The sequence below is a fragment of the Gadus chalcogrammus genome, chromosome 19 (genome assembly GCF_026213295.1).
Source record: "Gadus chalcogrammus isolate NIFS_2021 chromosome 19, NIFS_Gcha_1.0, whole genome shotgun sequence".
In the NCBI taxonomy this organism is placed as follows: Eukaryota; Metazoa; Chordata; class Actinopteri; order Gadiformes; family Gadidae; genus Gadus; species Gadus chalcogrammus.
In genome coordinates, this window is record NC_079430.1 from 10,089,254 (window position 1) to 10,112,973 (window position 23,720).

At 45.6% G+C, this 23,720-nt stretch overlaps 3 protein-coding genes across 4 annotated transcripts in view; all 3 read right to left on the bottom strand.

The window, feature by feature from the left end:
- The window catches only part of LOC130372823 (membrane-associated phosphatidylinositol transfer protein 2), a 39,606-nt gene extending 38,049 nt beyond the window's left edge, over window positions 1-1,557 (bottom strand). The window contains exon 1 of the mRNA XM_056578983.1: window positions 1,249-1,557. The gene's annotated coding sequence lies outside the window, so the exon portion shown is untranslated. The remainder of the gene's footprint in view (window positions 1-1,248) is intronic.
- Window positions 1,558-1,758: 201 nt separating this feature from the next.
- LOC130372824 (M-phase phosphoprotein 9-like) lies at window positions 1,759-18,580 on the bottom strand. The gene is made up of 25 exons (XM_056578984.1): window positions 18,494-18,580; window positions 17,577-17,854; window positions 16,783-16,930; window positions 15,325-15,414; window positions 14,890-15,217; window positions 14,592-14,799; window positions 14,264-14,432; window positions 14,105-14,177; window positions 13,486-13,586; window positions 13,033-13,149; window positions 12,202-12,695; window positions 10,929-11,078; window positions 10,300-10,387; window positions 8,547-8,762; window positions 7,920-7,967; window positions 7,675-7,739; window positions 7,268-7,369; window positions 6,424-6,882; window positions 5,982-6,166; window positions 4,745-5,038; window positions 4,263-4,383; window positions 3,623-3,714; window positions 3,100-3,278; window positions 2,827-2,895; window positions 1,759-2,652 (listed from the first exon to the last, which is right to left on the bottom strand). Exons 2-25 carry the CDS (start codon window positions 17,816-17,818, stop codon window positions 2,551-2,553), a joined length of 4,140 nt encoding a protein of 1,379 aa, XP_056434959.1. The 5' UTR covers window positions 17,819-17,854; window positions 18,494-18,580; the 3' UTR covers window positions 1,759-2,550.
- A 968-nt stretch (window positions 18,581-19,548) lies between these two features.
- On the bottom strand, window positions 19,549-23,323 carry LOC130372697 (cyclin-dependent kinase 2-associated protein 1-like). Of its 2 annotated transcripts, none has more exons than XM_056578833.1 (4): window positions 23,120-23,323; window positions 21,156-21,373; window positions 20,582-20,708; window positions 19,549-20,191 (listed from the first exon to the last, which is right to left on the bottom strand). In XM_056578833.1, the coding sequence occupies exons 1-4, from the start codon at window positions 23,145-23,147 to the stop codon at window positions 20,124-20,126; spliced, it is 441 nt and encodes a 146-aa protein (XP_056434808.1). In that variant the 5' UTR covers window positions 23,148-23,323; the 3' UTR covers window positions 19,549-20,123. The 2 variants fall into 2 exon arrangements, with proteins under 2 accessions (XP_056434808.1, XP_056434807.1); XM_056578832.1 differs by lacking the exon at window positions 23,120-23,323 and adding an exon at window positions 22,502-22,709.
- Window positions 23,324-23,720: the final 397 nt, after the last annotated feature.

Consider the following 23,720-nt stretch of genomic DNA (forward strand, 5'->3'; position numbering starts at 1 on the left):
AAGACGAAGAGGTGATGGGGGAGCAGATGGAGACATGGGAGAGAGAGAGAGAGAGAGAGAGAGAGAGAGAGAGAGAGAGAGAGAGAGAGAGAGAGAGAGAGAGAGAGAGAGAGAGAGAGAGAGAGAGAGAGAGAGAGAGAGAGAGAGTACGAGTGAAGTAACGAGAGCGGGAGGGAGCGAGATAGAGAGAAAAATGGAGAGTAGTAGAGAAGGAAAGAGACAAAGAGAGAGCGAGGAAACAATAGAGAGAGAAAGTAAGAGAGAAGGTTATAGAGATAGTCTAACAGAGAGAAGGAAAGAGAGAAAAACAGCAAGTTAAAGAAAGTGAGAGAGAAATGTCATCTGACTGAATCTTGACCAATGGAGTATAAAAAAAAGACTCCATTTCACGGTTGTTTCTTCATGGTTTGTGTAACTGTAAGTCGCTTTGGATGAAAACGTCAGCTTAATAAATGAGAGAGAGAGAGAGAGAGAGAGAGAGAGAGAGAGAGAGAGAGAGAGAGAGAGAGAGAGAGAGAGAGAGAGAGAGAGAGAGAGAGGGGGGAGGGGGGAATCAATACTATGACTCACGTTCTGTGCCTGCTGCTTCCTAACAGCATTTATTAAAAGCAAACCTAATCATTTTGCTTCTATAATCACATCCAGCGGGGCTACATCGTTCAGTTTCATGACAATCATGTGGAGAGGGGAGGAAATAGACTCGTTTTCATCTCAAATAACTCAGAGGGATAAATTGATAGGGCCCATGCAGCTGTCAATCACGCGAGGCCTAATTCTAAGTGACAGCTCGGGTACATTGTTCCCAGAAGAACAAGTCAACAACAAAAACAACAACAAAACACAAGTTGTTTCGAAGGGTAAGAACACAAACTACATTGTCTTGTTTGAGGAACTCCCTTGAGGGTGTAGGAGGCCTACATAGATTTCACCAGCTGGGTTTAGCGAGAGAAATAGGATGTAACGAGAGAAATATGGTGTGTGAGAGAGAGAGAGAGAGAGAGAGAGAGAGAGAGAGAGAGAGAGAGAGAGAGAGAGAGAGAGAGAGAGAGAGAGAGAGAGAGAGAGAGAGAGATGTAGAAGAAGTGATGTTTATACATGTCATTCAAATGAGCCAATGATATCAAACAGGACAAATATGGAATGCATCTGCTTAAATATATAGTTAGAAATTCAAAACAAACACGCTATGATTTAATGATTTGTTGACTAACTATATTCTCATCATGAGAACCTCGTACACCGACTCACCTGCAGTAACGTCAGTGTATGACCGGAGTACTTCTGGATGTTCCGATTAATCCCCAACGAATCGTACGAACGGCTGCAGCAACATTGTGGTGCACCTACATGTCAACGTCGGTTAGCTTTCAGTCGAATCGAAAAACAAACAACCGATGGAGAAACAACATGATGGATTGAGGAAATACGTTCACGTAATCGGGTTCATTCTGCCATCAGTGGAAGACAATACGCGCCTCATCCTGTAGATATAGGCCTACGACGAAAAACAAGACTTCATTGTAACGCATAAAAGCGCATTTCCATGTCCTGTACAGTTCGTCAATCTGTTCGCTACCTAATAACTCTTACTAATAACGTTATTTGTTATTAATTAACCATCAGAAGAGCAGCAGCTAGGCTTACATACCAAGCAGGTGCATGTTTACATTTGGTTGAGTTGTCAACCAAGGTAAAAGCGCCCCCTAACGTCGTATATTTTAATATACATGCATTCAATTTAAAGCATAGCTAAAACTAATATTTATATATTTTATATGAATGATGTAGATAGTAGGAAAACACAGTCCAGGTATCAAAAAGCTTATTTTTTAATTGTGCAATAAGAACAGTTCCAGTGGGATTCATATCAGTGAGGTTGTTGCAGACGGGTCGAGATGGAATGACTAAATAAATTGAAAGTGCCATACATAAGCATTGTGAGAAGGGTATTTCAGTTTGTTGACAATATTGCTGGTTTGGATTTCACAAGCAGTTTATAATCAGGCATTAACATCTTACAGTAGGAAAAGCAATTCAAATGCCATTTAATAAAGGCTAAGAGTTTCTTTCAAGTCGTGTAATTTCAAGATGAAGATTAAAAAACACCAGAAATCGACTGGGCTCAGGTAAAAACAATGTCAAGTGAAAATGTACTTTAAAAACAAGCTCAAACAGAAATACGAAATGGCAGTGAAACTTTCCTTCTATGGATGGTCATCAAATTTACATTAAAATATCAGATTCAAAAACCCACATTAACCTGAACATGGAAATTGAAGACTTATATAATATTATAATTTTTATCTAAAAAAGTAAAAGGCTTTATAAATCTTTGCATTACCAAAATATACTCCGAAAAGTTGTGAGGTCTTTCCAACATATAAAAACATTTTCCCAGAGTAAATAAATCGTACAAAATATCCCATGGATGTTTTTTTTACACATGGACTAAAATACGTCAAGTAAAAGAAAGACAATCAGTGGTGCATATAAAAACCAAGTCACTAAAATGCCCTCTCTTCAGGATGGCATTTTAAAAACAAGACATTGCTAGTTGTTGGCAGAGGAGCGGAGGACGTGGAACCTCTTCAGAGTCATACGAATGGATCCCAGATCCCGATTCAACGTCTCCAGACGTTTCTCTAAGGCCACCTGGTAAAACGTGGATGGGAAATACATACGTCATTAATCAGCCCAAATTCTAAAAAGAAATTCATACCAACGTCGATACATATTCAAAAATAGAAAAATACATGTGTCGAAAGAATATGTTCATACATCAACACGTATTCTCTATAAAACAACCCGAGTTAAACAAAGGCTTACCTCATCTAAGCGGTTCTGCAAACTCACTCTACCACCTGATCCTGGTAGTCTGCTCAGGGCTGCTTCAATCTGCACACACACACACACACACACACACACACACACACACACACACACACACACACACACACACACACACACACACACACACACACACACACACACACACACACACACACACACACTCCTTGTGAAATAATACAAAAAACACAACGCACCAAACCAAACAGCCCCCCACCCATCACCATACTACACCCTCACCGACCCCCCCACCTGCAGCTTCTCTTGTGTCAGCTCATCGAACAGCCGCTCCGCCTCGGCCAGCGTGTGCACTCTGTCCTGCAGAGGAGATGAGCCGCCAGGGACCTCCAGCAGAGCGGGGCGCCCCGCCTCCTCCCAGCCCAGCTGAGAGGCTCCCGCGGTGGGGTGCGCGCTGCCAGGGGACCCTTGCCCTGGAGCCGAGATGACGGAGAGAGTGCAGGTGTTAGACATGTCTGATGTGTTAATCAGTGAAGCCGGCATTACCCTGTGTCTTTTAGATTATGGCAGACTTTGAGAACCAAAGAACAATACCGCTTTATACTGTTTTTAAGAATCATAAAAAATGCCAGTGTGGTGTGCAAAGTGGGATTCCATCGAAAGAAGAAAAAATGCACAATAGAAAATGAGTCTGCTCTGAAATGGTTTATAATGTGTTCTACATGCAATGCTAATGCATTGCTATTAGTCGATTGAATGGTTGATTAAATAACCGATAGACTTTGATCGGCTATTTACTGTAATCAAAACACATTACCATCCTGTTCATTTGGTTCTGAGAACTGCAGTCTCTTTCTGGGACTGGAGTTGTGGAAGGAGTGGCGTCTGGGGTCCTGCTCGTCATCCAGCCTGCGAGAACAGCCGGCAAGCCCAGTGTTAGTGGGAACACAGTCTACTGGGAACAGCCACCAAGCCCAGTGTTAGTGGGAACACAGTCTACTGGGAACAGCCACCAAGCCCAGTGTTAGTGGGAATACAGTCTACTGGGAACAGCCACCAAGCCCAGTGTTAGTGGGAACACAGTCTACTGGGAACAGCCACCAAGCCCAGTGTTAGTGGGAACACAGTCTACTGGGAACAGCCACCAAGCCCAGTGTTAGTGGGAATACAGTCTACTGGGAACAGCCACCAAGCCCAGTGTGTATACGTCCTCTTTTCCTTAAATGAGCTGCCCAGGGATGCAAAAATTACTTCAGCCCAAACGGACAAATAAAGTTGTATCGTATTGCAGTGGTGTTAGCATAAATACAGACTACTAAGACCACCGAGAACAGCCACTCAGCCCAGTGTCGGCAGGAGTATAGACTACTGAGTGATATTAATGCCTTAGCATTACTGTCAGCGTTGCGCAAGTTTACATAAGCGTTGCTTATGTAAACGCCCGCGGGGGGGCCTACCTGTCCTGCAGGTGCTGTTGCCGTGGCAACATGTGGCTGAAGGCGGTGGAGTAGTTCTCGGTGGGACAGCGCTTGGGGCTGGACATGGCCGAGCGGGGGAGGAGCAGGGTCTCTCTCTTCGCTATGAGGAGCAAGGAACACAACAACGACCCGTCAGTGTCCGCCGACACACTGGCACCTCGCCATGATAACCCCTCTCTCCACGACAACATGTCGTTACACCTGTGGTACTGCTCTGAAACGGTTACAGTTAGGGGACTTAATCCAACACACATCATTAATAAAGGCCGTAGGAAAGTATTAATTAAAACGCCTGAGTCAGCGCAAAGCTAACAGATATTTTAATTCAAGTAAGTCTTTTTATTTTATAAATTATTAAAACTATTAAAACTATTATAGCAATATTCCCCCACTAGTTCCGGCAATGCTGAAGTGTCGCTCAGAGGAACGGTGTGGGACTGGGCGGGTCCAGGGGTACGTACTGGGCGTGGACGGGGGGGGCGCGGTACGGTGGGCCGCTGGGGGGAGGGACGAGGACCGGTGCCCCTCCGGAGACAGACTCCTCTGGGCTCTGAGCAGCGCCACCGCCCTTTCGGCTCCGGCACGAGTGGCTCCAGATCCGGATCCTGAGCCGTCCCGCTCCGCTACGTGGACGAATCCGGTCCGGGCTTTAGAGATGTCCAGGTTGTCTTCGGGGCGCCCAAAGACCCAGTCCTGGACGGGCTCTTTGTGCCGTCGCTCCATGAAGCCCATAGTGGACCTCGGGTTGTCCACCCCTACAGAGGAACCAGTGGTCAGGACAGTGCAGAGGAACCAGTGGTCAACACAGTAGAACCAGTGGTCAACACAGAGGAACCAGTGGTCAACACAGAGGAACCAGTGGTCAACACAGTAGAACCAGTGGTCAACACAGAGGAACCAGTGGTCAACACAGTAGAACCAGTGGTCAACACAGAGGAACCAGTGGTCAACACAGTAGAACCAGTGGTCAACACAGAGGAACCAGTGGTAAACACAGTAGAACCAGTGGTCAACACAGTAGAACCAGTGGTCAACACAGTACAGAGGAACCAGTGGTCAACACAGTACAGAGGAACTAGTGGTCAATACAATAAAGCCACCACCAGTACAGACGAACCAGTGGTAAAGACAGCCCCCACTACCGTTTTACATTTACACCCTGGTCACAATACACAGCATAAGCCAAAGACTTGAGGAATGAACGATTGTTTGAACAAACAACCAAATGAATTAGCAATTCATTTAACAATACCGAATATGTAATTAGAACAACGTTTACTGTTCTGGCAACACTGTTCTGTTCTCTCTAAAAGCGTGATGGCAAAACGCCCGACGCCTTTCTGCTGAAGTCACGGTGAAGTCACTTTGAATGAAAGAGTCTGCTAAATAATTCAATAGTTATTATTAATATAATACCTCACCCCAAATACTGGACTTCTCTAGGAATCACTAGGATATAATACAATTTGTTGAATGTAGCTGCCACCGTTTGTATATTAGGTCAATTAATAAAAAAGTATCTGTGCCGCGGACTCCCTTGAAAACCAGAGGATTCATTCAAGGGGTCCCTCCAATACATTACAAGCTTTCACAAACCAACCAGGGGGTTTGAGGTCATGATCGTTACCGTCCTCATACGAGTTCTGTGATGTAGGTGTAGGGTCGGGAGGTAGGTGTGCTCTACGGTGGGGTTCTTACAGGGGGCCCGGCTCTGTGTGGCCCTGGTCTCCTCCAGCTCCATCAGGGCCCTCATCACGGGGGTCAGGGGGCTCTGGCTCTCTCTCCTGCCCAGGTCCCATGCCCCTCCGCTGGGCTCCTGATGAACTTGAGGCTGCTGCCGCGACGGAGGCCGGGACAGGTCGCGTTCCGGGAGAGACAAACTCCTACGGACATGCAGAAATGAATGAGGGGTTGTTTAGTTTGGGCTCAAAAGGTAACAGGATACAGTGGTCTTTTGTCTGTACTTCCTTAAGGTTCTCTGCAGCCTTTTGTTCATAGTTATTTGAAAATATGAGTGAAAGAAATCCAATCAAATCCAAGTTATTTTTGCTCTCAAACAAATCCCTGATCTCTGATCCCTCTCCATATCTTATAAAGTTTGCGTTGCTTTAATACGAGTCTTTAACAACCAAAGGAATACCTCCAGCCGGCCCCCTTTGAAGGGCCCTCTGCAGGACCTCCGGGCAGGGCTGGGGGGTCGTTCTGGGGACTGGGGGAACTCCTCTGGATGGTGGGCTGGTTGGGCTGGTTGGGCTGGGCGGTCTGGGGACAGGGGGACCTCCTATGGCCGTTTGGCGGGGCGACATGGGGTGTCTGGGGACAGGGGGACCTCCTCTGGCCGCTGGGCGGGGTCGTGTGGGTGGTCTGGGGACGAGAGGACCTCCTGTGGCTTTTGGGCTGGGTGGGCTGGGGACCGGGGGACCCTCTCTGGCCGGAGGTCTGGGGACAGGGGCTCCTCCTCTGGCTGGTCTGGGGGAAGGGAGACGGGCAGCCTCCGGTGGGCTGGTCGGCTGTGGGAGCAGGGGCCCGGCGGTGGGAGGGGCTGCTCTCCGTCTTGGCGGTACTGGAGGACAGCAGCAGGTCTGGGTGGTGGTAGAGGCTGGGGAGGGGAGACGGTGGTCACGATATTCGTTATGGGCATACGTGTGTGTGTGACGGTGGATGTGTGTGAGTGAGTGGAGAGATGTTGGAGCACAAGGGAGCCAGACAGCGGAGAAGGGGTTGAGGCAGGCAGAGAGAGAGGCCATGAATGCCGTCGGTGGGTCTACCGTGACGCAATTTCCGTTGCGGGCGCTCCGTGGTGAGATGAGACCGGGTGGGAATGAGCTAATGACGAACACGGCTGTCCAGGCCGATTCAAGGGAAGAATAGAAGGACGAAAGGTGGACGGAAAGAGTGGAAAGAAAGAAATGACTACGTGAGGAGAAGGAAATGGACAGAAGAAAGAAAGAAGCCTTCCCCCCCATCGGTCCCCGTCGACTCACCCTGCTCCGGAGGGCTGTGTGTTGCCGTGGGAGACGAGCCGTTGCCTGGCTTGGTTCTCGTGCTCCAGCTGCTTCACCTGAGACTCCAGTTTACTGATCGCCCTGCACACCACAAACACAGGACACTCAGCGGTTCAATGATTGTTTCAGGACAGAAAGGTACGCCTTCACGGACAATGTGGTATTCAATTCAATTCAATTTTATTTGTATAGCCCTTAATCACCATTACAGTCTCAAAGGGCTTAACAGGCCAAATATTTATGCATTAATGAATAATGTTGTATTTTTTTATGATTTGTCATCAGTTCCTTCGATGAATACATTATCATGGTGCGACGTAGAATTGGCGATGGATTTTATATCCTGGTTGGTTTCATATATCGAGATGTTCAGAGCGTCAACGTACCTGTTCAAATCAGATATCTGCTCATGGGAGTCCACAAGCTTGTTCTCTGTTCCCAAAAGGTTGTCCTGTTGACCGATAACAACAGTATTACTTATTGCACAATATAATTGACATAGTCAGTCCCTAAAGTAGAATTAATTTAATGGATCATATAAATTCAGGCTCCATGAAGCAGGTGTCTTGGGAGGAACGCTATTCAGGTGAAATAGTGAAACTAAATGTACGTAAATGTGGGTTTGACATACCTTTGCTCCGTCGTAGTCCTTCCGCAGCATGTCATACTCCCCAAGCAGCTGAAACACAGACACACATTGATCGGTTTATTAAACTCAAGGGACAGCACCACCTCTGGGCCAACACTCGCTATTGCAATCGCTGAAACATGAAGCCATGATACCAATGTCAGAAACAGCCAATGTAGTAATGTGAGTCCCATCCATCCATGTGGTTACATTTTAAGCATTTTGAGGGTATCAAAGTTGACCAACAAAAACGCTATTATTTAAAGTGACATATTATACCACCAGGTGTGAGTGTGAGTAGCAGTTACAAGCCGCTTGAAAATCTGCCTCTTCTGACAGTGGGCAGAAGAGGCAGACTGTCAGAAGTGGGCGTGTCCACACAGATGTACGACAGATAGATGAGCAACGTTTGCTACAGTCCACTGGGTAGGCTGGTAGACTGATCTATCCAGCACACATCTAGGTGGACACGCCCACTTGTGATGTCAGAAGAATTTCAAAACCGGCTAATCACTCGCACACCTGGCGGTATAATATGTCCCCTCTAATGATTACCTATGCGCACATAGATGACGGTTCTAACAATTTAGCGTCAGCCAATCAGAGGAGCCCTCTGGCTCTGCCACTCACATCCTGCAGCATCTTGTACTCGCGCTCCCTCTGCGCCTCCTTCTCCTCCTTCTCCCTGACGGCGGTCTGCAGGGACTCCTCCAGCTGCCGCACGCGGGCCTTGAGGCGGGAGGCCAGGGCGTCCTTCTCGCCGCCCCAGCGCTTGCTGTCCTCCAGACGCTGCTGGAGGGACGCCACCGTGGCGCCGGCCACCGCGTACCTCTCCGGCCAATCAGCCTGCAGGATCCGGAAAATGGCGACAACATTTTTTTCCGGATTTTTTTTTTGTTGCTATTTTTGCTTTTATGTTCTTGTATTTATTTGTCATCTATTTCTAAATCCTTGTTGTTTACAGTGATGCATTCATTGCCTACACAATACAAACATGTGTGCTTTAGAATAGGTTATAATGGGAGAGGAAAGCGGGATGTGGTCACTATAATATAAGTTTACACAATAGGATACTTTTATATATATGATACATTATCAGCACAAGATGTCATGGTGCCTGAAGGCTCTGGGGAAACCTAGTTATAGTTAGTTCTGGTTTATGTGGCCCCCGCTAGTACGAGTCGAGGATTTATCCATCCCTTTTTCCGCCATTGCATTTGTGAGAGGAAGCCCAGAATGTTCCCAAACTTTAATGACGCTGGGGGATAACAACTGCTCGCTCTCTGCTCCGGCTAATCTCTACCTTACCGCAGTAAAGCCACTCTCATTTTGGATGTTTGCCAACTTGACTTACTTTTACTGCTACTGCTCTCTAACTTTATGTTCTCTACTAACTTATTGATAGTCGTCATTGTTACTGGATGTAGTAAAGTATGATCAAGTCCTGCTAATATAGAGAATGACTGTTGTAGGGCATCTATCTCTTCCGTATCGTATTTCAATCCATCCCGAAAGCGTACCGGTCATCATGTACGTTACGGGGTTTTTTTCCGTCCCACCCTTATTATCGATTACACAATATGTTCTAAGTAGCAGTAAATATTGTATTTAACATGAATATAACAGCTCTGTAAATTAAGTCTCCTTGACTCCCAACAATATTATTTACACACCCAAAGGAATTGACCCTAATACAATATGTATCCATGTAATGCATATCGGAACAAATAGTCAGCAGTAAGCCAATCCTCCGTGTCCCAGTTCCAAACCTGCATACTGATCTCTAACCGCATCAGACCGGCAATGTGCTGCATCAAGTCCAGCAGCGCCGTCCCCTGACTGATAAATCACCTAATCTCGCAAATAGGCTATCCTCTCCCCCCCTGCTCTCAAACCAGCACACACACTATGTCCCTTCTCTCTCGCCTCGTAGCCGGTTTCCTGGGGCCTCCAGAGACCCCAGGAAACACAACGCTCTTGACATGGAATGGAGGCGCGGGCAGCGGACTAATTAAAACAAGCCGCAGCATTGTGCACAAACTCTAATCCCACAGGTCTGTTGTTTTTCACACACACACACACACACACACACACACACACACACACACACACACACACACACACACACACACACACACACACACACACACACACACACACACACACACACACACACACACACACACTCGTCACCCTGGAGGTGGTGGAGTATAATGAGCGGCGAGGTCAAATGGTGGTCATGTTGTCCCAGATTGACCCTACCATAACGTGTGGTTAAAGACATTTTCTTTTGGTTGTTCACTTTCTTAAGACAACAAGCGGTGTCTGAACACTAGACTTGGATTCAAAGTGTATGAATAAATAGTAGGAATCAATATCATACCAGTTTCTTCTCCAGGTAGTTGTTTCTGGCCTCCACCTCATGGATGCGATGGTTTGCTTCGGAAAGTGCCTTCTCAAGTTGATTACATCTGTTCAGGAAAAGAAAACTGTTTAGTCTTAAAAAGTACAGATGAAAAATCCTCCAGCATGCATACAAATAACTGTTTCTACATAGTTGAGGGACTGTGCTACTGAAATGAGCAGCGTCCATCATTAGTATCTATATCCCTTTAGATATCGAACATCCATACATGTATGTAATTGTACAACAATATCATCCTTTGATGTATTCTAAAAGACAAAATGTATTGTCTGCAACACAGTCTATTGTTTTGTGTGGTGCTGTGTTTCTATCTGCTGTTTGCTGTCTCATCTATTTTTGTATGTTCCATTGCCCAAGCCTTGCATAACATGATTCAGTTCCTGTTGTGCATTTGTGCGCATGTGTGTGCATGTGTGTACATGTACGGTCACATTTGTGCATGTATGTGCATGAATGCCCATGTGCAGTTTGTGCATGTTTATCAAAGTATGTGCTGGTGCGTGCATGTCCATGTTTGTGTATGCATGTGCATAGCTGCTAATGTGAATGTGTGCACTGTGAGCCATAAAGGGATGTGGTGATGGGACCTTAGTTCCAGAGCGCGGTTGCTCTTCTCAAGGTCTGGGGGCAGCTGTGCAAGGCCCAGTTTGTCCCTGAGGCTCTGGATCTCAGACTCGTAGTAGGCCTTCAGGTCGGCCACGTGGCGGGCGTGTTTCTCTCTCAGGTTCTGCCTCAGACTAGAGAGAGAGAGGGGGGAGAGAAAGGAGAGAGGGAGAAGAGAGAAGAAGAGAGAAGAGAGAGAGAGAGAGAATGAGGAAGTGCTGGGTCATATCATGGTGCCTGAAGGCTCTGGGGATACCTAGTTATAGTTAGTTCTGGTTTATGTGGCCCCTGCTAATACGAGTCGATGATTTATCCATCCCTTTTTCCGCCATTGCATTTGTCCGAGAGGAAGCCCAGAATGAAAAAAGAAAGAAAGCAAGAAAGAAAGCAAGCAAGCAAGCAAGCAAGCAAGCAAGCAAGCAAGCAAGCAAGCAAGCAAGCAAGCAAGCAAGCAAGCAAGCAAGCAAGCAAGAAAGCAAGAAAGAAAGAAAGAAAGAAAGAAAGAAAGAAAGAAAGAAAGAAAAAAAAGAAAGGGAGCAGAGAACAACAGTCCTGACTGCACAACCCAATCAATAATGTGTTTGTATTTTTTTTTCTATGATGGAATAACAAATGGTTTGCTAAACTAGCACAGGTAAGGCTGAAATCAGTGAGTGAGTGAGTGAGTGAGTGAGTGAGTGAGTGAGTGAGTGAGTGAGTGAGTGAGTGAGTGAGTGAGTGAGTGAGTGAGTGAGTGAGAGAGTGTGTGTGTTTAACTGATATCCTATGGAATCTAAAGATAGTTGACATTTTTGTGGTTCCAGAAATATCTGTGTCGCAGGAGGCATGTTGCCCGTGTGTCAGCGCTTTACACTAGTTTATGCAGCAGGCTGAACCACAGAGGTGCAGCTCTCGGTAGCCTTCTTTATCAAATTGTGCTGCCTGGCCCAACTGAAGTATCAATCGGAGAACCCCATTCAACTCAATGCATTACATTCAACACCTCCTGAAATAGGATCTTTTACTGAGTCTTGAATCTTATTGGATGTCTCTAAGGAACTGTGATCCCGGCATAAGGCATCGTCACTATACTCTCGTTTTAAGCTCTTCTCCACAAGTAAAGCATCAGTTTAGCAGATGCAAGCATAGGAGTATTTAGAAGGTATTTTAGAAGGTCAGCATAGGAGGTGGGCCTTAGGGGACAGCGTTAGGGGTTAGCGGTCGAGTGTTTAGGGACGAGTGTCCGAGGGTAAGACCGTCTGGCCGCCAAGCACTCACAGCGACAGCACGACGGGGTCGTCCAGCGGCGACGCCCCGTCCGCACGGGGCCCGGGGGGCCCCAGGGGCCCGAGGGGGCTCTCCGTGGAGGCGGAGCCTGGCTTCAGGGTGCTGGTGTGGGTGTGCGTGTGGCTGCCCTCCTCCTCCTCGCTGGCTCGGTGGCCGCTCTGTCGCCCGGTCAGGAAGAAAGCGGGCGGGGCCTTGCCCCCGGAGGCAGGGGGGCCGGGGCCGGCCGGGCTTCCCCAGGAGCCCTGCATCGTGTTGGGGGGAGGCGTCGCGGGGACGGACTGGAGGCCGCTGGAGGTGCTGGACGGGCCCGACAGGTTCCCCAGGCCGGCCATGCTGTCGGGCGTGGCGGGCGTCCCGGGACCCCTCTGGCCCGGGGGGTGCGTTTGGTTCTGGTAGGAGGGGCTGCTGAAGTGGGAGGGCGAGGTGAAGCCCGAGGTCCGGTCCGACTGTCGCGTGAGGGCGGCTGGGTCCGAGGCCCCGCCCGCCTGGAGCGCAGCCGGGGAAACACCGTCAGACCCGGGTCAGGGGGCCCCAAGGCCTAACTCTACAGGCCCCAGAACCATGATACTAAGGGCCCTCAAAGTACTGGGACATCCAACAAATGTTATAAAAGTCCACATTCATCATTGGCTAATGAACTACATTACACAAGGTCCACTGCACCCAGTGGTCTCATTACTCTCAGGGATTGGTCTGACGTTGTTCATACATATATGGGGCTATTGTGACCTTGCCACACCCATACTGTAAGATAATCTGGGTCAAGGACTTTGATAGACTCACAGTACAGTACAGTACAGTGCACATTCGTTTATGTCTTACCTGGGGTGACAAAGGACCAGAAGACTGTGAACCATCCCAGTCTGTACATTTTAATGCAGCTTTCTGCTTGCTCCGATAGATCTCCTTCAGGGACAACTGGGTCTCCGGTGGGGGAGTCTGTAGAGCATAAGAGGACCAATCAGAGGTGGAGATTGATCAATGAGAGGAGAGGGAAGTATGTATCCGAACCATTGTGTTTGTACAGAATGTGATACTTTTTTAATTTTTTTGGATTGTGAAAACATATAGCTTAAATAAAGAATGAACCTCAGGAATACAACTTCACAATTTGAATGTACCTTAAAAATAAATATATTAAAACAAAGTCCAAACAAAAAAAACACGTGAAAAAAAAGGAAATGAATACACACACCACTGCAATGTAGTCACCACACATCATACCGACGTCAGTTCAAATGATTGAATGAAGTGAATGAATGCATGAAGACGTACAGCACTGGTGTCCTCCTGCAGGAAGAGGAACGCCCCGCTGTCCAGGCTGTCTGGGAGCGGGTGGTACAGGTCACACTCATTGAGACGCCAGTAGGTCAGCCCTGGGAGAGCACGCACACACACACACACACACACATGCAAGCAAACACATGCACACACAAACACACATGCAAGAACACACACATGCACGCACACGCAACACATTTAATCCATATATTAAATCTGTGTCCTCCTAAATCACAGACATATTATGTAAAAGTGATAACTCTGTATTGTACATCATAGTAATACATCAATACAATCATGTTTGTCAATTGAAAATTTTAGCTCATTTTTTAATATTGAAATTATGTTGTATTATATTGTCGTTTTAAACAGTTGCCTACATGTGTATTTGTAAAGGATCCAGGATACATCATGGATCCTTGTTGTGCTATGTTGTTATTCCCAAGGAGGCGAGGTTCAATTTAAAAGCACACACAACGCAAAGCGCTGTCACCCTCGGCTTGCCTCTGCCCCCCTTTGACGGACACCAGCGTGAGCTGCCCACTCAGCACCTCTCAGCTACACAGCCTCCCCCACACATTCAAGCTCGTCCACGCGGCTGTCGGTTGGCTACCTGAGGACTCGGACATCAGGCTGTTGCTCCTCCTCAAGGGGAAGACGGAGGTGGAGGCTCCCCCCGGCTGGTACTGAAACCGGAAGAGGACAACATCAGCGTCGCCGTGTAAAACAAGGCGACGTAGGGACGACGGACCCCAGAAACAACGTTGCCTACCTGGTCCTGGAGGGGGATGTGCTCTGACAGGCCGTCTCTGGGGCTTTCTCTGGGGCTCTCTGGGGGCTCCTGGGACTCCTGGCCCTGGGAGGAGGCCGTTCCTGTCTTGTCCTTCCTGGGCCTCAGTTTCTGCTGCTTTGCCCAGGAGGTCAAGTGCTGGTTGGTGCCGCTGAGACGATATAGGGAGAGGAGGAAGGAGACTTTACCACACAATGTCGGAATATGATTTACCAGTGAAAAACCACTATCGGTATACCAGCAAACATGTTATTACGACTTAACTGTAAAATCGAGAATTTGAAAAACCGAACGCAATTTCAAGCCTTACCCGTGCTGCGGCTGTTGGCATGACGACGGACCAGGTTCTTTAGCTTGGGAATACGTCCGTCCGTGATTGGACGAACCCCGGTGGCACACCGGCGCGCTCCGCTCTGCGCCGTCTCCCTGGAGGGAGGAGGACCAGCGGTGCTCCTCTTTCTCCATCTCTCCCCGCTGCTGGTTCCCCCCACAGCCATCCTCCAACTCCTCCACCTCCTCCTGCTCCACCTCCTCCTCCTCCTCCAGCTCCTCCTCCTGCCCCCCCCCCGGGCCCCTGCTGGTCTGGTGGGGCCCCGTCTCCCAGGCACTCAGGGTCCCGTATCCGCTGCTCAGCGCGGTGACGGGCCGCTCCTGGAAGAACGCCGCCGGGGTGACAGCCTCCGTGCCCCCCGACGATCTCTGGGGGAGGGGGGCCGGGCCCGGGCCCTGGGAGACGGTCCTGCCGTGGGGCGGGTGTGCCGAGGGGGCGGGCAGGGGGTCGGAGGCGAGGGTCAGCTTGAGGTCCTTGGTGGGGGTGGGGGTGGGGGTGGCGACGGCGTGGGTGATGGTGGTGTTGGTGGCAGAAGTGGGGGAGAACTCTGAGTGGGGCTGGCGGTTCTGGAGTTGAACCAGAGCTTTGATCTCGTCCTGAATCAACTGAAAGCCAACCAAATGAAAGCCATTACTGTATGAAGCCATGCGAGACATTACACGTGCGCTGGCAGGGAAAGGGTACGATATGGCTTTATCATGTGCCGACTCACCTGTATTTGGCACTGGTATTGTCCTTGCTGAGCAAGTATTTGCTCTTGGTATTGCTTCTCGACCAGCTGGAACAGATGCAGCCATCGCCCCTGAAGATAAATGTATTATTTCATTAATAGACAACGTGAATGAGTAGAAAACAGAAGATGAGCGGTTAAACCTGCACCGTGTCACTGCAGCTGTCCTGTCTTTATTCAAATGATTTTATCCAAAGCGGATAACTGTGATGACCCAACCCATCCAGCCTCTGCTCAAACAACTGACTGAATGCTCTCTCTCTAGATTTTGTCTGGAGAAGATGAATGTGTGTGTGTGTGTGTGTGTGTGTGTGTGTGTGTGTGTGTGTGTGTGTGTGTGTGTGTGTGTGTGTGTGTGTGTGTGTGTGTGTGTGTGTGTGTGTGTGTGTGTGTGTGTTTACAAGATGGAGATGCTGCTGCATGTGGATTGAGTCGTCTCCCCGGGGAAGCAGAGAGAAGTACGATTACACCTCTGCATGCATAATTACAGCATGAAGAACATCTCTCAGCAGATCGTTTCTGACTAAACACCTTGTTATGTTTTGCAATGAATATGCTTACATTTTGACATTGCCTATCAAGAGCACCTAAGAAATCTGCTTGCAAAAGGTTCACCTAACGAGGACAGCCATGATTAGAGGAAATTTGAGATAATGAATTGGAAGAAAGAAAATTTTAATACAAGATTTATGTTATTCTATTGCAAAATAATATTATAATAAAAACAACAAGAGTCTAAGATTATTAATGGACTCTCATCACATTATTGATTATGGGTAGCATTTCTGATATATAGCTCTTCCACATCTCATTTCATTTCATTTCATTCTTTAGGTCGTTTTAGTCTTTTGTGACCAAGGAAGCTTATGAGGCCTTACGCCCTGCGAACTCATCAGTATTGTTCAGTATGCAGCAGAGCAGCACTCTGACTTCATCCCAGCTGTCTGTTCCCCTGCAAATCATGTCATCAGCTGGAATCTGGCGTTGTGTGTGTGTGTGTGTGTGTGTGTGTGTGTGTGTGTGTGTGTGTGTGTGTGTGTGTGTGTGTGTGTGTGTGTGTGTGTGTGTGTGTGTGTGTGTGTGTGTGTGTGTGTGTGTGTGTGTGTGTGTGTGTGTGTGTGTGTGTGTGTGTGCATGCGTGCCTGCGTGTCCGATTGTGTCCCTACTGTGATCTACACAGAAAACAAAAGTGACAGCAAAGAGCCGAGGCGGCGAACTGTCAGATGCGACAGTACGTCGGAGGGACTGTCTTTTGTTAACACACAAACACACACTCTAAACTCTACACTCTACACTCTACACTCTACACTCTACACTCTACACTCTACACTTACAATGGAGGGGGCCAGATTGCACTACTCCCAGCTGAAAAGTAGTAGTTCGTGCAAGATGCACGAACGATGCACGAAAATAGTCAGATATTGAGCTATGATCCCTCACCTCACAGTCCTTCCACATCTCTGGGTCCGTCTCTCCGCTGTTCTGGATCTCCTGCACCAGAGCTCGGAGGGTCTCCAGGGAGCTGGGGTTGATGAAGGGCAGGCTCTTCCCCTGGTCGAACGCCTCCTCTGTGCTCAGACACAGACTCCTACGAGGCGTCAGGGAGCAAACCCACGCAGTCAAATTATAGATCGATTAACGTACATGTCGTATATTAGATATATGTCATCTGACTCACGACCCCAACCGTATACTTAAAGTTTGAGTATGAGCATCCAATCCCACCTTGGATTAAAGTAGACTTGTTATTTTGTATTAATGTTATATTAAGGTAATACTTTGTAATAATACTAGATTGTAATTAGTGTTAGGGCTGCGACCACTTAGGCTAGGACATTGTAATTATTAATCAAAGAGCAAAGATTATTTTCATTGTAATATTCCGTTAGCACTTTTCAATACAGTAAAACAAATACAAATTTAAGTGTTGAAACAAGCGATATCAATTCTGTAATGTGTCGCTTGTGACTCCAACATTTTTGCTCCATAAAGAATAATAAAAAATGCATCCATTTCTTAAGAGTTATACCCTAAATTAAAATTGTACCTGTGTATATCCATGTCTAAGTAACCATACCACTTGGTCTTAGAGAATCATTTAGGTAGCGGTCTCGTAATGTCATTAGCCTTACATACGGCCACGTTATCTATACAGATGAACTCCATCTAGTTTTGAAAGCTAGCCTCTATCTTGTTGCATGATGTTGACCAACAGTCCTTCACAACTACACCACCTTATCTTGTCGCATGCTGGTGAGATGTTCATGGGCCGACTCCCCACTTCGCCTCTTTCTGATGTTTTGGGATGACGGGTGTGTCCGTCCTCCAGTCCAGCAAGGCAGGAGGCCGACGTCCCCTCGGACGACACGCAGGAGATCTCACTCTCCTTGCCTCCATCCCCGTCCGCACTGGCATGGCAGTGGCTCAGAGCACCGGAGGTGGACACGTCCTCAGATATACTGTCATCTGTGGACATGGTTACGGGCCCATGGAAAGGGGGTGCGATGTACTACTGTGAAGATGTGAAGATATGAAGAAGGGAACAACAAGTTAAAATTACTATTCCGGTCGGTTCGGGCTATTTTATAACGTTGTATTGGTTGTTTTACTACCCTGCAGTTATTGTATCGTTCACTAAGACAATAAATCGATTTCTCTCTCTATGATTCACATCAAAGATGAATTTGGGACAATCAATCCCGGATGGACACGTTTCAATCAATAACTGTTGGGGATGAAAGCAACTTTCTATTCAAGCTAATCCGGATATGTGGGGACAATGCAACAGACTGGTTTTAGATAATCTGCAGCACATAGACTTCATTCATACTATGAAACACATGTTGACATGAGCTCACTGGTGCTACAAGGAAACGTAATGTCACCACCGCTGATTTCGACGCCACACTGCTAAAGTTGCATGTCAACTCTGTAGATGACATGTTCTCATAACGGGCCGTTTGAGGTACAGGAGAAACCCATCCGACTACAGGAGCCCATTCGGTATTGGTACATATTTTGAGGCGTTACTCTATGGGGGACGTGAATGGCGTGTATGCAGTACAATGTGAATGGCTATAACACACATTACATAGTATTAACTATACGTTATTAGGTTTGCGTTTAATGTACAGAATAAAACATAACCTACCCGTGAACTTGTATCATCACCTCATCCATATTTCCTGAAGTGTAGCTACAGAACTTAGCTAGCTGGCTACTGGTTGGCCAGTGAAACTGCACTGCAGTGAAGCTGTCGCTGCTCGACGTTCCCTTCTACAGCGCTGATTGGTCGAAATGCAACCGAAAATACAAACACTTGATTGGTTGTCTGCGCGATCTGTATTTCAATTGGATGTTTCAGAAAGAAAATAATGCATTCTTTGAATATTTTAACTTGTAAATGTTACTGTTAAATTACCGGTATATATATTTTACACCGACGTTGTGTCTTTTTATTTGAATTTTTACTATAAATTCACTCGACATAATGCTTAAAATCAAATCTACTTTTAAAGTGGAAAAGGATTTGAACAATCGCAACATGATATAACCAAACTAATTAAAATGTTACCATCGCAGCAAAACACAAAGGTGTGAAAGATATATTAGCTCTTTATGGCAGGTAAAAAAAAATGAAAGGAGCATTACACCTACCTTATTTTAAAACGGCAACTTCTATGTGGTTATATAAGGTTTAAGTTCAGGTATATACCATAGATTTCAACACAAAAACAATGGGAGCACCATCATTCAGTGCTCTATGCAACTCTTGTGTTCATTTGAACTTTAAGATCCAAAATTCAAATACAATAGGGTCACCAGGTGTTGGTGTCTGCAATGATGCTTGATCCTGTCACAGGCAGCATAAATAGCTCTAAGAAGATCTCCTTCAGTGTGCATTGTGGTTGGTTTGTCGTTGCTGCTCAGCATAACAAAGATTGTGACTGCCAATTGCTGCTGTATTTTATGGTACTGGTAATATGCGACATTTCCTCGGAATTTCACGGAATTTCTCAACTTAAGTATAATTGAAGTGTATTTTTGTTTAAAGGCATGTGCCATGATGCAACATAATTGATTTAAAAAAAATTGTATAATTGAAAAGGGGAAACACTACTAATAGTGTATATTTTTTTCCAGAAGAATATTAGGTGCCATTCTGACAAGATACTAAATGCTACGCAAACATTTAAGAAACAACTATATTGAAAATACAATTTATTACACTGAGTAATAAATACATACAAAGATGCAAGTAACATTTTCCATTTCATACCAAAAACAACCTCAAAATGAACAAACCGATGCATTTGGCACAGCTCTGTCCTTCAACCCCACATGGTTTACAAGGGTCTGGAAATCAGACCAATTTCTATCAAAAAAGAGATCAAGTCTTACTAATCTAGCTTTGTACAAGCCATGCAGTTTCTACAATTAACCCCTGGGCTACCATGGGTCAACTTTCTCATGCATTAACCAAACGTTTTAAATAGGAAATGAACACCCAAAGTGGGGCAATTTAAGAAAAAAACCTAAACAATAAGGAACTCACAGTATCCCTTAATTTTCTTGCCAAAAGAATCCACACATTTATCATTATTATTATAATGCAATTTTTCTTTTGTGATGTTTTCAACATTTTCATTTATTTTTTATGATCCCTTTTCCATATCTTTCCTCCATTCAAAGGAAATACCATGCAAAGTACTGTTTGTTTGGGTGTCGTAAGGGAACGCATACAATTTGTTCTTGCAGGGGAAACGTATGGCTCCACAAGGCTAGGATCTTGCGTTCCGCTCCGTCTCAGCCAAACACTCGCGTACCAACCCCCTGGCATGGATTATACCTTGAGGAACAAACAAATTAAAATGTTATTAGGTATTAGTAGCAGAAGTATACTATACAAGTACAGCATTCATTGCCTCCGTACAATTATTAACTGGAGAAGACAGGCCGGTAGAAGCATTCAATAGAACGCAATAGAAACATCACAAGTGTGGGTGTGTGATTGACGGGTTCACCTTCCAGCCTACCCAATGGTCTGTGCCAACAGGTAGGCCGATCTATACAACAATCGATCATAGACGACCTATCATCGGAGGTCGCCGTAGCTTACCCTACAGTGTGTAACTGTAGGGTAAGCTTTATGGCACTATGGCCTGTGTGTTTGGGTTGAGGTAAGGGCTTTTGGTTAATCAAGCCTGGTGGTAAAATAGGGTCATCTTCAGCCTCGTACCTCTTTTCAGTCTCTCCATGGCGCTTTTACTGCCTGCGTACGTGGGCCGGATCTCCTTGCCCAGCTCCTCGATGATGGCCAGGAGCTCTGCATATTTACTCTGAGGTACTTGGTTTCCACTAGAACCCTGGAAATCCATCAATGAATGAAAAAACATCACAAAATTGCAGATGACATTCCACACTTTTTTGCCCATGTTCCCAATTTCCGGTCCGAAATTTCTTCGGTTTTTGTGCATCTGCTTCAGCACACGTGGTATTAACCCCGTCAACATCTGCCCATCATATCCATGTCTGATTGAACATATTTTTACATCACCCATACCAAAAACTTTGTAATAAGGCAGTTGGTTTGTAATGTATTCATATTGGACCTTCAGATTTTTTATTCTATATTAATCATAACTACACTTTAAAATACCTGTAGATTCTATAGCTTCCACGACAGCAATCTCCCATGACCTCTTAAGCATGTCGGGTGACCATACTCTGGGTCCAGTAACTCAGCTCAGGAGACAAATGTATAACACCAATAAAGAGGGAGAAGCACTGGACCTTTCTATGATGTAAGTTACCTGCGAGAATCCCAACGAGGGCGGTCCATAGTCGTTCACCAGCGGTCTGTAGGACTGTAGTGTTGCCAGGTTAGCTGCTGAAGGGGATTGGATACTCTGGATACTCTGGATACTCTGGATACTCTGGATACTCTGGATACTCTGGATATTCTGGATATTCTGAATATTCTGGATATTCTGGATATTCTGGATATTCTGAATATTCTGGATATTCCCAGCTGTTGAGAAAAATGAAATAGTATGCACAATAGTTAATATATGAACATCTACAAATAGGCCCTTCTGGGGCACTGACAGCATGGCTGTCAGTGCCACAGACATTTCACACAGCATGGCTAAAACAAAGAGTCAATTATAAAAGGGAAATAAGACTAAATAGTAACTAAATTCCTAGTCCTTTTGTGGCACTAGTACAGTAGTTGTTATTTATTTTATTATTTCGATAATTAAGTAATTAGGTAGGCTGATTAATTACGTCAAAATAAAACTTAGTTCACTCTAAGTCAATAAACGTGTCTGCAAAATGACTTGATAGTTATCTCTGCGTTATAAGTAGATTCATGATGTTTGGGAATAGTTTGTTGATTGATTATATTTGAGTTTGCTGCTGATTATAGCCCAATAATCATGCAGTCCTCTTATTTATAAACGGCCTTATAAAAAAATAAGAGAGATGCCATCTGCCATAATTTAGGTTTACTCTGTAAGAAATGTGTGCATTAAGTACAGAAAAAAAACGTTAATACAAATATAAGTAGCAATTTACTATTTTGAAAATGTGAATTAACCAGAAATACATTTAAGTCAAGCAAAAGGGAGAACAACCGGTGATATAATTTAAAGATGTCTGCATCCACCCTGGGCAGGCAGCTGCCCGCTCACGTAGGCGGGTTTGCAAATTGCAATATGCGTTGTCTAACGCAAGATGTCCTCGATGAGTACAAATTTCACTAGCAGATCAATCAGCAACCCGCAGGACGAAGCATCATGGAGGAAACGGAACAAGGCTGACTCGAGAAGACAAAGTGATAGATTTCGGTCACAATGTAAAGGCGCCCTTAAAGATGGATTTAAGACGCGGAAAGCGGAGCGTAAAACAAAAGGGGTCACGGGGGAGATCCCACAGTTCTTACTTTTCGCTCGAGCCGCTAGCATTCGGGATGGCGCTCGTAACATTAGTAATAATGGCGGATATGAATTAGCCTAGCTCCCAGGATCTGACCCTATATATATAACTGGACAAAAACTACAGACACGGTCTTTCTCCAGGTATTCTCCGAGACCCCGAATTTAACACTCGATTTAACAGACGGATAGTTGAATTTTTTCCGATGTTTTTTCCTCACCCTGGTTTCCAGAAGTTCCCGGAATGTGCTGATGGACATTGGGTTTGTAAGACATTCCCAGAGACATTGTAAATTAAAGAAATAAAAATGACCCGAAATTCAGTGAAGCGTCTGTCTCTCACTTTTTGTTTACAACAGCGGCACCGGCAACATGGCCGTCACTTCATATTGACACCACCCGCCTGAACGTACCATCCACTGGGAATGTCTATAGGAAATAGTTAAAAAGCCATTTACATCTTAAATTTCCCATTTTTTTTTATTTTTGGGGAAATTTTACCCAATCTTCCAGATCACACTTAGATTGTTAACTGAGATGTGAGTTTTCTTAAAACATTTATACAAAATGTTATTTCTGTAACTTTGATAGTTTGATAGCCTGGAAAGTGTAAACATTTGAACTATCGACGTTGGAAACGTCCGACTTTTACCCTAAAGTGTTCATTGTCACGTTTTACATCAAAAGAGTGGAAATTTAGGAAGTGGATGGTTTGCCCGCATTGTGATGGCATGCGACCGATGTGTTACTAAAAAAAATTACAAACCGGATCTTTATAGCGTCTTTTGTTTGTCACTGAGGCATCATCTTAGAAGTATACGATCACTTGTAGTAGATACCTGTTTTGGTCTGAGAAGGCGCCTCCATCGCTTCCCAACGTGATCTGACCCTGATATCAACGCCTTTAGGGGTTAATGTAAAAGTTTATACGCGTACTGATAAAAGGTACAAAAGGATTCACCACTCTTATTCAGAGTCACGTGGCTATGGATCCCTTCTTCCATCCACTGGGGATCGTGGTGGGGGTCCGCCTAAACACGCAAATATACTATCACTCTCTTGACCATTGGTGGACACAAAGGAGGGCTGCGTCGGCCCAATCGCGGCCCGCGGCGTCATGACCCTCTGGCTCTTCGGGATCCTAATGGTGGCGTGGAAAACCCTATAGGGTGAAGTCCCAGATATAATTTGTGTTGTTGAGGTGGAGCAATGTGTCACAAGCAGAAAAGTAATTATTTAGGAAACCCACAGACTGTTGTAAGACCCCTAGTAAAGGGTGATTTGACAATGTTAGTAACATTTAAAATGTAAAGTGGGATTTAAAAAAAAAGTCAATTTCACAGGAAAAATTAAAAAAAAGATTGAAAACATAAAAAAAGTCAGATACTTGCTAATTGTTATTACGTTCTCATATGTTTTTATTGATTGATTGGTGATCGA